Source organism: Lathyrus oleraceus, chromosome 4 (assembly GCF_024323335.1).
Source record: "Lathyrus oleraceus cultivar Zhongwan6 chromosome 4, CAAS_Psat_ZW6_1.0, whole genome shotgun sequence".
NCBI classification, from domain to species: Eukaryota; Viridiplantae; Streptophyta; class Magnoliopsida; order Fabales; family Fabaceae; genus Lathyrus; species Lathyrus oleraceus.
In genome coordinates, this window is record NC_066582.1 from 391299230 (window position 1) to 391313950 (window position 14721).

Consider the following 14721-nt stretch of genomic DNA (forward strand, 5'->3'; position numbering starts at 1 on the left):
CGTCTGCTGAGCGGATTGTGAAAAACCAGGGGCGCCTTCAACTGGAGGGTGTGAAACCGGGAGGTAAACCATAGGTTGGCCAAGTGGTTGGTACTGTCCTTGCAGGTTGGGGTTCAACTGTGGGACCGGCGATTTCTGAAACGACTGTCGTTTGGGCATCCAACTTTGCCCTGATGACCTGTAGTATTTCCATAACTTGACCCATGTTTCCACGTAGGTCTTCGAGTTCTGAGCTCACTCGCTCCAATTCTTGTTCTTGGTCAGCCATTCTCTGTCTTGCTCTGGCACGAGTATTATACTGGTGTTGAAAATTCAGCGTGAAACTGGAGGAAGAAAGGACAGAATGAGACTCTGTTTTGAAAATGCATGAATGCGTGTATGGATGCATTTTGTTTGCAAAACTCTTGGTTAGTTTCAATCATTCATTTCAAAAATGTCACAACACTTGTTCGCAAATATTTAAAATAATAAGGAAATGAAACATAATAAAATGAATCTCAAAAGCGATTTTCATTAATCTCATATCAAAGTTCAAATACAAACAACGTGCTCATGGCTTATGGGCTTTCCGAACCGTAGCAAGGTCGGTAGTTAACCCTTCTAACATTGCCTTACAGAACTTAATGAAATTAAAGACTTGATGCGGGGTGTTCTCTGGACACATGCACCAATCAGCTTCTTGCAGCTTCTCAGGTAGCTCTCGCATGATGGAACTCGCAAATCCGGACAACCTCAGAAATTTGCCCTTCCACTCAGTGTAAAGCCCTTGGAGATCTTGGATGATGCGCAAGTCTTCAGCCTTGGTCACCTCTATGTCCCTATAGAGGTTTCTCCAATATCTGCATTCACCTAGCAACACCATATAGGCAGCATCCTGATCCCCACCTTCAAGTGCCTGGATTCTAGCATCGGCTCGTTCCAAATGATATTTCAGCCGTGTGCAAACTCTTTCTGACTCTTCAGTCTTCAACTTCTCGCGTTCCAGAGTATCCTTGTATTTCTGAATGGTATTCTCCAGTCCACGAGTACGAATCTCAGAAATCAGCCGTGCTTCCCTTTTCATTTCAAGGGTCAGTTCCAGAGTCTTGTTGAGTTTTTGAATCCGGAGTAGAGCTCTATCCAACTCCTCTTCCTTTGATTTGAACACAGATTTGGTTCTATAGAGCGCTTGTCCAAACTTTTCTCTCCTTGCTTCAGACTCTCTAGCTCTTTTGTTGGAGATTTCAAGCTCTTTGTCCTTCTTTTGTTGACCGTCTTTCAAGTTCCCATTCTCTATCGAGACTCGGCCAAGCTTGATTCTCAAATCAGCATTTTCTAACTCCAACTCCTTGATACGGGCATTGAGCTTCTCTACATCTTCAGGTAATATGGGTTCTGGCTCAGGAACCAATGGATAGATAGAAGGATCAAATGGAAAAGGGAGTTTAATCATCTGAACCCTCTCTCTAACCCAACAAGTGTAAGGCTCTTGGGCAATGACATTTCTCTTACCCAACTCCTTACCTTTTCTGATAATTGCTTGCCAAGACCTCTTGATCTTTTTCACCATGGGATGATCCGCTTCAGCACTATGTAAGATGAAAGGCTCTAGAGCTTCAGCTTTTGGAGGGTCATTCATAGGGTACCCATGCTGCCTCAGAGATAACACAGGGTTATAGTTGATGCAACCCTTGGTTCCTATCAAAGGCACATTGGGGAAGTCTCCAATGCTGACAATCACATTCTCGGTTTCCCAATCCCTGATATACCACTTAACATGACTGGAGGTGAGGGAAGCTAACTTCTGGAAGGGCTTGAGTTCCTTTGAGACAAAAGGACCTTCTTCGGGCATATGGGATCTAAACCAGGCATGCAACAACTGCGCACAACATAAGACGATTCCTCCCTTCTTCTCATGACGATCATGGAGAGTGTAGTAGAGATCTGCCAAGAGGAACGGTACAGGGTTACCAGAGAGGAAAATTCTCACTGCCAGGTGGTCCACAAAATGGTCAATATTTGGGAAGAGAACTATCCCATATACCAACACGGCTAACACAACATAAAAGGCTTCCCAATTCCCTTCTTTTTCCATCTTCTTGACCTGATCTTCCAAGAACTTCCTAGAAAAACCACTGAAAGGTCCTTTCACATCCCAATTGTCCACGACTTCAGAAACTTTCAGACCCAAAGCTGAAGCTATCCTCTTGGGAGGAATATCTTCATCGAGCTTAGGAAATGGATTATGATCCTTCAAATTCTGGCCTATGATCCTCTCAACCTCCTCCAAGGTAGGAGCCAACTGGAAGTCAGAAAACGTGAAACAACGTAGAGGTGGATCATAGAACTGAGCAATAGTCACTGCGGTCATCATGTCCATCTTCTCATTTAGGATGTCCAAAATTCTTCCATAGTTTTGTACAAAGCTGTTGAGTTTGATTGGTGTTATTTTGGCACTCAACTTCTGCAGGCTGGTAAGGTCCACGTTCTTATATTTGAACTGAAAAGTGCCTCTTCTCTCAGGATTCATCTTGCTAACAAGTCTTGGATTCCTGAAATAATGCGAAAAAAACTAAGAGTTTTGCTTTTTATGCGTATGCAATGAATGGATGGATGCAATGTTTTTTTTGTTTTTTTGGTACGGGTTCAAAGGTCTGGGGTATGGATAAATTTGATTGCTTTCCAAAACGGGGTTCTCACCGGGTATGATCTAGGGCTTTGTTACAAAGGATCCCCAGAGTCATTGATTCACAAGAATGTTTGACGCTTACGGGAAATACTTTCCGGTCGTCAACTCCATCAAGAGAATCTATTCTGGGTGAGGTTCTCGTACCGACTCTTACGAAGTATTCACCTCGGGAGTCCGTACTACGCAACCATCGACTGGGTTCTAGGCAGGGTACTCAGAGTCATGGATTCAAAAGACTGTTTGACGCTTACGGAAAATACTTTCCGGTCATCAACTCCATCTAGGGAATCTATTCTGAGCGAGGTTCTCGTATCGATTCTTACGAAGTATTCACCTCGGGAATCCATACTACGCAACCATCATTTCTAGTTGGCCAAAGGTTCAATGTTCTAAAAGGTTCTTAGAGTCATGGACCCCTTTGAAACATCGAAGCTTACGAGGTATACACCTCGGGCGACAATATTTACAAAAGAATCTACTCTAAGTGAGGTTCTCGTACCGACTCTTACGAAGTATCCACCTCGGGAGTCCGTACTACTCAACCATCATCCTATCTTATGTTTTTTTTCACTCTAGACTCGGGTGTAGAGTCTTTCCCACATGGTTTGCAATCAAATATCCAAGTACCCAACATAGTGGAACCAATATATAACAGAAATATCAATATAACAATAAAGATATTAAAAAGCAATAAATAAGGGAAAAGCCACACAATTAAACAAACAGAGGCACGCAAACGTCCTAACTAGGCTTGACTCAACCAGAGATTCTGGGTTCGGTCCCCAGCAGAGTCGCCATCTGTCGCACCTCGAAAAACGGGGATACGACTTCAAAGCGAAGCACGATCGCACGCTCGCAATGATGGACTGAACAGAGTCGCCACCGAAATTTATTTATTCCCAAAATGGGAAAGGGAAAATATCGATAAAACCCCTAAAAGAAAAGATAAGATATGGTCATCGCAACCAATATCAGGGTTCGGGAGTCGATTACGCAAGGGGAAGGTATTAGCACCCCTCACGTCTGTTGTACTCAATGGGAACCATTAGGTTAGTTGTGTGCGTTAGTGTTAGTTGAAACATTAGGCTTTTCGAATTATTAGGTGGGAAAGAAAGAAAGGATGAGAAGAGAATGTTTTTGGATTTTTGACGAAGGACTAAACCTAAGTTTTTTATTAGTGGGCCTGACAAGATTTACGAATCCTGCTCCTACGTATCTCAAAAGAGAAATCAAGGCATACGTAGTTCTGGGTAGAAAAATGTTTGTTTGTTGGTCGATTTTGGCGAAAGCTATATTGTATTAATCGACGAAAACATTGTTTTACCCAAAACAGATGAGGAGTGGACGCATACCACACATCGAACGGATTTATAAATCTATATTCGGAAAAGCGTCATCTATCTCTACTCAACAATCGTGGCCGAAACATTATTTTGCATCACCTTAAGACAATATATCTTTCATTTATGAAAAAGGTTTTTGATTAATCGCACGGCGGCGAGAAAAGAGTTTGATTGGTTGGATGTATTTTGAGTGATGGCGAGAACTTGGATGAGCGAGATATACATCTCGAATCCTAGTCTCAGGAGTGCGTGGTATACACCACGTTCCATTTCCATCTTATTTGCAAAAAATGTTTAATAAGAATTAAGTGTTTTGAATTTGATTGAGAAAGGGTTTGAAGAAACCGCATTGACAATTTTAGACGATGGCGAGAGCCAAGATAGGCGAGGCATACGTCTCGAATCTTAATCTCAGGAGTGCACGGTATACACCGTGTTCCATTTCCACCTTTATTGAAAAAGTGTTAAATAAGAATTAGGTATTTTGAGTTTTGTTGTGAAAATGACTTGACCCTAGATCAAGTATCGATGGACGTTTAAGAGAAATTTGAATGAGTGTTTGAGAGAAAACAAAGTGGATAAATTTGGATGATGGCGAGAGCTAGGATTGGCGAGATATACATCTCGAATCCTAGTCTCAAGAGTGCACGGTATACACCATGTTCCACTTCCATCTTTATTGAAAAGGTTTTAACTATGAATTAATATTTTTTGAGTTTTTATTAGGAAAAATGGCTTGACGTTGAATCAAGCGTTTGATGAAAGTTTGAAAGAAGTGGAATAGAATAGGAGGGAGAAGTGAATTAATTTGTTTATTGAGAAAATACTCGACGTTGGATCGAGTCATTATTTTTGATCCTTTGGAAATGGTTGATTTTATTCTTGTGTTAGTAGCTAACTAAACAGTCAAGCAAATAAAGAAATAAAACAGTACAAAATTATTACACATCGGGGGAGTGGGGTATATTTTGTCAAATGGGGATTCAAAATCATGAAATAATTAAATCGGGCCCAAACAACAAATAATGCAATGTATTAGTGTAAGTGCAAGAGAACTGGCTCATTGTAAGAAAGCCCAAGAGTAAGCTATGTGAGGTTGATGGCGATGCTTAAAAAGCAATCGACTTACAAGGGTATGGAAATGGGTATTAATAACCTAAAATTAAAATAAATAGCAAGGTACTACATAGAAAAAGAAATTAAATAAAAATAATGAACATAACAAATACAAACACAAAAAATTGGCTATCCCCAAGTATCGAACCCGCTCCACTAAAGACCATGATAGTACTCTCTCTCCACTAGGCCATTCATGATTATTTATAATTTTAATAACAACTTAGATATTAAACCAGAATAGATTGAAATTAAAATTTAAAAAAAATAAAACAAAAACAAAATAGTCTGTTGGGCTACTAATTAAATGATGGAGAATCAAGAAATAAAACCTAGCCTCCTGGCTGTTGGGTTTTCCAATGGATTATGAATTGGGAAAGAAAATATACCAATATATACCATTTAATAAAAAACAGAAGACTAAACGTAAACAAATTTTTTAATGGTTTTAATGCTGGTTTTGTAAAAATAAAATAAATGAAGGAAAGGTGGGAGGACAGTAACGAAACATTCATTTGTTCACACTCCCTCAAACTCATCTTCTCTCTCAACCATTCTCTCTCACCCTCAATCATTCATCTTCTTCGCTCACCACTCTGAATCTCACTTCTCTATCCGTCCCTCAATCGCTCCTACCAAAACTCAACCTCTCGCCGCCTCTCGATATCTCACACCCAGAACGCGAAAAAAAGACCAGAGATTTAAAAAGAAGATCCAATACGAAAGCTCACCTTTGGCGGTGATTCGGTGGTGGCGAGCTTGCAACTGTCTTTCTTCGCTAAGTTTCAGAGTATTCAGCCGTCGATTGAAATTAGGTTTTCGTCTTTTGGTATTTAGCGTTTCTGTTGTTTTTTGTTAGGGTTTCGTGGTCGTCGCCTCCGATCCCCTCTTGTGCGCCTCACCTCTCACCTTTTATATCCACTACCTAGGGTTTCAGATTGGTATACAGAGATTCAAAAAAGGAACTTCCTGGAAGTGCTTTTAGGTGTTCAGAATCAGATTGCCTTCTTTGATGCTTGGACTTGGAAAAGGTAATTTGAACCTATGCTTTCTCTTTGAATTTTGTCTCCATGCCATTTTGGGATTTTTTTGAAATTTTAACTGACTTGGTAATTACTCGTGTTTTACTGCAGTGAAATTTGGAGCATTCATGAGAAACTCTCAGTTCTTTCAACGGAGATTTTGGCCTCAACGGTATCGAGTTTCAGAAAACCCTTTCTTTCACGAACTGATTCCAGCATTGACATCCCCCTTTCTGGACCGCACCACCACTTACTGGTCTGGCCATGACGATACACCTTCCGGCTCACCACGAAAACAGTCATTTTTGTCATTTGTTTTCTCATTGTTTCGAAATGTTAGGGCTGGTCATAGGTATATGGAGAGATTGTTTTTTTATGATCTTGCTTAATGTTGCTTACTCTACTATTGAGTTGCTTATAAATAAAATCATCCTGAGAAATAATTGTCGCACCTCGAAAAAATAGGGATACGACTTCAAAGCGAAGCGCGATCGCACGCTAGCAATGATGGACTGAACAGAGTCGCCACCGAACTTTATTTATTCCTAAAAAGGAAAGGGGAAATATCGATAAAACCCAAGACAAAAGAAAGGATAAGATATGGTCATCGCAACCAATATCCGGGTTCGGGAGTCGATTACGCAAGGGGAAGGTATTAGCACCCCTCACGTCCGTTGTACTCAACGGGAACCATTAGGTCAGTTGTGTGCGTTAGTGTTAGTTTGAAATGTTAGGCTTTTCGAATTATTAGGTGGGAAAGAAAGAATAGAAGAGAAATGTTTTTGGATTTTTTAACGAAGGACTAAACCTAAGTTTTTTATTAGTGGGCCTGACAAGATTTATAAATCCTGCTCCTACGTATCTCAAAAGAAAAATCAAGGCTTACATAGTTCTGGGTAGAAAAATGTTTGTTTGTTGGTCGATTTTAGCGAAAGTCATACTGTATTAATCGACGAAAACATTATTTTACCCAAAACAGATGAGGAGTGAACGCATACCACACATCGAACGGATTTATAAATCTACATTCGGAAAAGCTTCATTTATCTCTACTCAACAATCGTGGCCAAAACATTGTTTTGTATCTCTTAAGACAATATATCTTTCATTTATGAAAAAGTTTTTTGATTAACCGCACGGCGGCGAGAAAAGAATTTGATTGGTTGGATGCGTTTTGAGTGATGGCGAGAACTTGGATGAGCGAGATATACATCTCGAATCCTAGCCTCAGGAGTGCATGATATACACCATGTTCCATTTCCATCTTTATTGAGAAAGGTTAAGATAGGAATTAAGTATTTTGGAATTTAATTGAGAAAGGGTTTGAAGAAACCGCATTGACAATTTTAGACGATGGCGAGAGCCAAGATAGGCGAGACATACGTCTCGAATCTTAACCTCAGGAGTGCATGGTATACACCACGTTCCATTTCCATCTTTATTGAAAGAAGTTAAGATATGAATTAAGTATTTTTTGGAATTTGATTGAGAAAGGGTTTGAAGAAACCGCATTGACAATTTTAGATGATGGCGAGAGCTAAGATTGGCGAGATATACATCTCGAATCCTAGTCTCAGGAGTGCATGGTATACACCATGTTCCATTTCCACCTTTATTGAAAAAGTGTTAAATAAGAATTAAGTATTTTGAGTTTTTGTTGTGAAAATGACTTGACCCTAGATCAAGTATCGATGGATGTTTGAGAAATTTGAATGAGTGTTTGAGAAGACAAAGTGGATAAATTTGGATGATGGCGAGAGCTACGATTGACGAGATATACATCTCGAATCCTAGTCTCAGGAGTGCGTGGTATACACCGCGTTCCACTTCCATCTTTATCGAAAAGGTCTTAATTATGAATTAATATTTTTTGAGTTTTTTATTAGAAAAAAAAATGGCCTGACGTTGAATCAGGCGTTTGAAGAGAGTTTGAAAGAAATGGAATAGAATAGGATGGAGAAATGAATTCATTTGTTTATTGAGAAAATACTCGACGTTGGATCGAGTCATATTTTTGTATTTTTTTTGAATTTTGCTGATTTTATTCTTGTGTTAGTATCTAACTAAACAGTCAAGTAATAAAGAAATAAAACAGTACAAAATTATTACACATCGGGGAAGTGGGGTACATTTTGTCGAATGGGGATTCAAAATCATGAAATAATTAAATTGGGCCCAAACAAACAAATAATGCAAAGTATGAGTGTAAGTGCAAGAGAACCGGCTCATTGTAAGAAAGCCCAAGAGTAAGCTATGTGAGGTTGATGGCGATGCTTAAAAAGCAATCGACTTACAAGGTTGTGGAAATGGGCTCGATATTGAATCGAGAAAAGTGTGATTTTCGATAGTTTAAAACGGCTTTGAATGAATGATGGAATTGAAAGAAATCAAATTTGCGTTATTAAACAATAATAAAAAAAACTATGAGCCTAGGGGAAATTAATATAAAACGTAAACATGAGAAAAAATGCCAAAAGAAATAAAATGCTATACAAGAGTATTGAACCCACTCCACTAAAGATCATAGAAACCACCCCTCTCCACCAAACCACCTATGACTAGTTATTATTTTAATACTAATTTAGATATATAAACCAAGATAAATTAAAAAAAAAGAATTAAAATAAAAAAACTAATAAAAAAAGAAATCTGTTGGACTACCCTAATTAAACCCAGCCGCTTGGCTGTTGGGTTCTAGAGGCTGATTGATTGGGAATGCTAAAATACTAATGAAAACATTATTAAATAAAAACCTAGGAAGTTTAAACATAAAAATAAAAAATAAAAATGGTTTCAATGTTTATCCTTGTCTAAAAATAAATTAAAAAAGAAAATGGAAACAGAGTAACAGACTTCATCGTTCTCGTCCTCTCCCGATCTACTTCACAAAATCGCTCTCAATCGCTCTCCCTCAACTCTCAAACGCTTCTCACCTCACGTTTCTCTCACGCTGCGTCTCTCTCTGCTCTCGCGTCCCCAACCTTCCTCAAACTTCACTCTCCATGCAAACAGAGGCAAAGGCTGTTAAAAAGGCTCACCTTCGACGGTGACGGCGAGCTCAGGTAATGCTTGAATCTTCCCTTCACTTCTTCAAATGCTGGTTTTCTTTTATCTTAGGATTAGGTTTTTGATTTGCTTTCAAGTTTTCAATTCCGCCTCCTAAATTTCGTGTTCTCACTCACTATTTATCCCTCACGAATTAGGGTTTTCAGGTTTGGTCTGGTGGAGTTCAAAAGGGGAAAATTCCAGAAGCGCTTTTCGTGCTCAGAATCGAGCTTGCCCTATTTGATGCTAGATTTGGAACAGGTAATCTGAACTCAAACTTTCTTCTTCATTTTTGTCTTAATTCCAATTTGGGGATTTTCTGGATTTTTACTGCCTTGGCTAATTGTATTATTTTTTTACTGCAGTGAATTAGGTGAGTTTTGGCTCCGGTTCAACGGTCTGGTGGATGATAGGTTCAATTGTGTACTGGTTGCAGATTGCTTGACTTGGACGGTAATGCAGGCGGTTGATGCTTCAGCGATGAATATTGGTGGCTACGGTTTAGATTCGTGCTCCTGAGGCCAAGTCACCAGCCAACCACTTCCAGTAACCATCTTTGTCCTTATTGAAATTGAAAAGCCTCTTGAAGTAGTCCTCGAATGCAAAATTCCCCTGAGCAAGATAAACATGAGCCAGATTTATCCAAACGTCAGGCATCTGGACAAAAACACTGCCGCTGGTAGCTTCTTGAACCTGAGTAAAGATATCTTTTGAAACATCAAAATGGCCTTTTTCCGCAAAAACAACAGCAGCACCATTGGCAGCATATAAATTAGAAGAATGATGAATCATAACTCTTGTATAAAGCTCCTTGGCCTTTTCCAAATGAGTCGCTTCTAGCTTTGGATTTCTCTTTTCATTGCGAACTGCAGCAAAGTAGTTCCGGTTTCCTAGTGAAAGTGTAACATATGAATCCTTCCTATCAGTGGCATCACTAGCTGCCCGGAGAGTTTCTTTTGCCTTCACCCAATCGTCATTTTTCAATTCCAGCTCAACCAGCATAGATAATGCATTTGGACTCTTGTCATTCACCTTCAGGGCATCATTAACCAGTTCAATGCTCAATAAAATGTTGTTCCGAGCCTTTGCCATAGCAGCTAGCCTCAGATTGGCATCAATGTAGTCCGGGTACTTGAACAAGATCAGGCGATATAACATGCTTGCAGTTCCAGACTCATTTAACTGCTCAAGTAATCTGGCCAGATTAAACAGTACTGTGACTTTATCCCATGGTACTTCAACAAGGTGACCGTTACTTTCAAGGTTGTGAAATAATTACATGTCCTTGAACTGAAGAGTAGAAATAGCAGCATCAATGGAAGACTTATTTGCCTCGCTAAAGAAAAGAAAGCCAAATTCCATCACTAAGAGCTTCCTTAAAAGTTTGTTTAGCAAGCTCAAATTCTCCACTTTCAAACTGAATGACACCAATATTATTGAGTAATTCAGTTGGTACTTCCTGGCTTCCCTTCTTTAGTTATTATCTTTGAACAGAGGGGAAATACAAATGTTGACCGGTCAATATTTCTGGAGTATTTGCCAACTATTTTCCTCGTATAGTATATTTTCCGGGTGAGCTTCAACAGTCCATGCTTTGATCACTTCACCAGACTGGCTAAAGTGGCTAATGTTCAGGTGCCAAATATCCAGCTGCGCCTGCCAACCTTGTTTCAACGGAATATTTCCCATCAGGTGCATTTTTAACCAAAACCAAAATCTGCAACCTCATGACAGGCTGGATATGGTGAGCGACCCCTGCTGATTTGTTGTAACTCTACGCATTAATTCCTTTATATCAAGGTTCTGTTATGATTCTGCCTTGTGATTTCAATGTGCCTTGTGATTTCAATGTTTTTGCTAGGTATGAGGTCAAGTACAGGTTTATGCGCATCCAGCAGACATGTAAACAAGAACAGGGTGATCAGCAGCTTTGTGAAGATTAAGAAAGTAGCTGCATCCATAAGATGTATCGGCAACAACTCCCAGGAACTCATCATTGGGCCAAAATACATTTTTTAAAAGGTAATATTATTTTATTCTCAACTCCGACCCCAATATCAGCAATCGCAGCTTCTTTCCATTCTGGAAGCTTTGGCTCAAATTTTATGATGTTTGCTTTCAGCACTCCAAGGGGTACGACAATGATAGCAGCACCAGCAACAAATGTCTTCCCATTTTCAGCAGCCACCTTTACTCCATCAAATCTCCTATCTATCTTTGTCACCCTGTGTCCCAATATTTTAATGATATGGAATCAGAATTTGCGGCCAATCCAGCCCTCCGTTCGGCACAAATACCATTGAAGCACCTTGTGTGAAAGGCCCTCCAACCTGAATTCTGGCTTTCCTTCAAAAACAATTGAAAGTGCTCATTTAATGGACATGTCTTCACTGTGTTCCTGTCTTACATTATCCGTCTCTTGCAAAATTGTTTCAAAGATTTTACCAACTTCTTTGTATATACGATATGCTTGGGATGAACTTATGATTTGCTTTCCACTGTTGTTGGCAGGAACATACATCCTAGGATAATCATGACACAACAATAGAAGTGCGGGAACATATTCATCTTTTGCCTTTCTTCTGGAGTCAATTGATCCTGGCAGCTTCTTTAGCTTGAGATGATATATCAGCAGCCTTCTGAAGAGGATTTAAAGGAGGCCGAGAAGTTCCGACTTTCATTCCTCCTAGTAACAATTTCTTCTTTTCTCTGAGTTCTTCTTCTGAGTCCATTTCTTCTGTACCACTACCTTCTTGGACATCAGGTGTGTGAGCTGCCTGAGCTGTTCCGGATGATGTGAATATGTCCATAGCATTTTGTATAACTGGTTGGACTGTTGAAGATGTTCCTTGCGGTAACAGAGTTGCTTTTGCTGTTGTGAGTTTTTGAAATTTAAACTTGTCATTCTTTATTGGTTTCAGGTGATACCGTAACTGCAAGTACTTCATCCTGGGTGACGGCGGCTGAAAAGTGGTTGAACTTGTTACTGGTTCTTCCAGAATTCTGGACTGTTGAAGATTGGTTCAAGGAGTGAGCTTGGTGTGAAATTCCAACCGGAACGGAAAGATTGCGGCATTGTTGGAGGTGGCGGAGAATGCCATGGGGTGGCAGGCGCAAAGACTACATGCCAACATGGGGTTTGGCGGATGGGAGTTCACTGTATAGGAAGGAAATTTTGTTGGTTTCTTTGATTTGATTTTGATGCACGTTGCTATTGTTGTGATTTGGATGGTGGGTTATTTGGGAACTCTTATGGGATTGGAATTGGGATTTGAGGTGAATTATGGTTATACCTTGGTTGTAATTTTTGGATGAATTTTGGGAATTGGTTGTAACGTAGGAGTTAGTTGTAGGATATGGATGTGATGCATTGTTATACTTAAATGTTAAATGAAAATGTATGTATGAAAAAATGCTTGAAAGCTAAATGTTATGAAATGTGTGTATGTGCTATTTTGATTTGAGATGAACTATGGATGGAAAATGGATCATGTTTGGTTATAAAAAATGGATATGGATTTTAGAAATAATCTGAGACTAATCAAAATGGTAAGTTTAAAAATCAAAAAAACCAAATAAAACCGATTAAAATCAAATTAATCTATAATTTGTTGAAATTACTTTGATATCAACTCTAACATTTATTTGGAAATTAAAATCAATTAGAGTTTGAATCATTAGTAAAACACAATTAAGATTAACTTGAAATTTGGAATTAGATTTATTTTGAAATTAAATTAAAATTGAAAATTAAAATCAAATAACTAAAATCCATTTTGTAATCACAAAGCACCATGATCAAAAAGCTAAATAATAACCAATGTTTATCTCAAAATATGGATTTGGGAACGGACGGTTGCCTTTGGTCATGAACGTATGCAAATGACCTTTAGGCCAAGCGCCAAATAAAAAATGAAAAAATGAAAAAAATTCAGGACCAAAATCGGGGTATGACAATAATGAATTCCTTTGGTGATGCAGTTCCAGAAAAGTACTTGCTACCATTCATTAACCGTGCCATGCCAGCAAGTAACTTATCATTACCGGCATATCCACGTTTACCTTTTCATGAAAATCCCTGATGTCTTTTGGTCCGGGACAATGGAGAGGAATTTATTATGCAGATAGGCTAAAAAAATTGGGTCCACTGACACAGCAGCCACTTCATGCTTAACATTTCCACAGTTCATAAGTTGAATAGATAGTGTCTTTGATTTTGGAATGTTATTTATGTTTGAATTGGATTGGAATTGGGTTTTGATGTGAATTTTAATTGGATGCTTTGGTTTTGGAATTCAGGGGCATATTGATGATCCATCTACTGGTATCTATTGGTATGGACTTTTTTGTCGTCTTGGAGCGTCCTAGTTATTGTGTGGGTTGTCGCCGTAGGTGCAAAGCCCGTGTCGGAATCCAACATCGTGTTACCAAGGATGATGCCATGAAATGGTTCCAAGTGAAGTGTGAGGGAGTGATTCTTAACAAATCTCAGCAGACCTGAGTTATTATTGCTTTTTGGCATCTATAGTTTGTTGTCTTTGGGATGCTGGCTTAAATTATGTTGAAATTTTCGATGGATTGTTATGATATTTTGAATTTTTTGCTATTTCATGATGAAGCAATTGAGTAAAAATGTTTTGATATTCTGTTAAAAAATTCTTCTTCTCCAATTCCTTGCGTGTGACTGTTCTTCATTATTCTTGCTTCTCCCTAACATCTTTGTTTCTGTTCTTGTTAGGTGCGGTGTGAGGTTACCGTCATGGTTTGCTTTTGTGTGGGGTGTCGTTGTTTTGCAGGTTGTAATTTTGCAACTTTGTTGGCGGTGTTGGGAGGACACCCCAGGCCAAAAGCAGACACTCCAATGGACAAGGAAGGTGGCCTGCCAAATCTGCTAGATTCAATCTTTGATTTGCTCAAGAATGCAGGGAGCAATACCGAAGTCAAAGGATTGGATGTTGATGCTGTATATATTTCTCATATCCAAGTCAATCAAGCACAGAAGGAAAGACGCCGAACATACAGAGCTCATGGAATAATCAACCCTTACATGTCATCCCCATGCCACATAGAGTTGGTACTATCTGAAAAGGAAGAACCTGTTAAGAAGGAGCCTGAGACCCGGTTGGCTTCTAGCAAGAAGAGGGCTTAAACTCCACCAAGTGGCACTTTGTCTTGAACTCGGTTTATTTTAAGAGAACAATTTTGTTGCCATGTTTTACTTTCTTCCATTGTTTGTTGTACGAAGTATTTGTAGGATGAAGCTTTCAAACTGTTAAGGTTTATACTGTTTTGAATTATTGAGTCAATTTTTGAACTTGGTCTTTATCTAACCATTCATGACAGCGTCACGTATTCACCAACTAAGTTTTTGATATGTTTGTTTTAAATAGCATACAACAGCGCCAGTGCTATGAAGTGTGTCATGACAATGATTTAACTACAGACATTGTGTGATGTCTGTTTTTTTAACTATTTTTTTTAGTGGCTCATGGTGAAAAAACCTACTTACTAGCAATGATAGAGTGGA

The 14721-nt window shown here is 39.0% G+C and overlaps 1 protein-coding gene across 1 annotated transcript; it reads left to right on the plus strand.

The window, feature by feature from the left end:
• The first annotated feature begins 13153 nt into the window (after positions 1 to 13153).
• Positions 13154 to 14343, plus strand: LOC127137681 (60S ribosomal protein L17-2). The gene is made up of 2 exons (XM_051064117.1): positions 13154 to 13223; positions 13991 to 14343. The coding sequence occupies exons 1-2, from the start codon at positions 13154 to 13156 to the stop codon at positions 14341 to 14343; spliced, it is 423 nt and encodes a 140-aa protein (XP_050920074.1).
• The last annotated feature ends 378 nt before the right edge of the window (positions 14344 to 14721 follow it).

Excerpts from the sequence above, each read along its gene's own strand:
- LOC127137681 (XM_051064117.1), top strand. The coding sequence starts at position 13,154 with ATGAATTCCTTTGGTGATGCAGTTCCAGAAAAGTACTTGCTACCATTC. Across the intron at positions 13,224-13,990 it reads TAACCGTGCCATGCCAGCAA|GTTGTAATTTTGCAACTTTG; the intron begins GTAACTTATCAT and ends GTTGTTTTGCAG.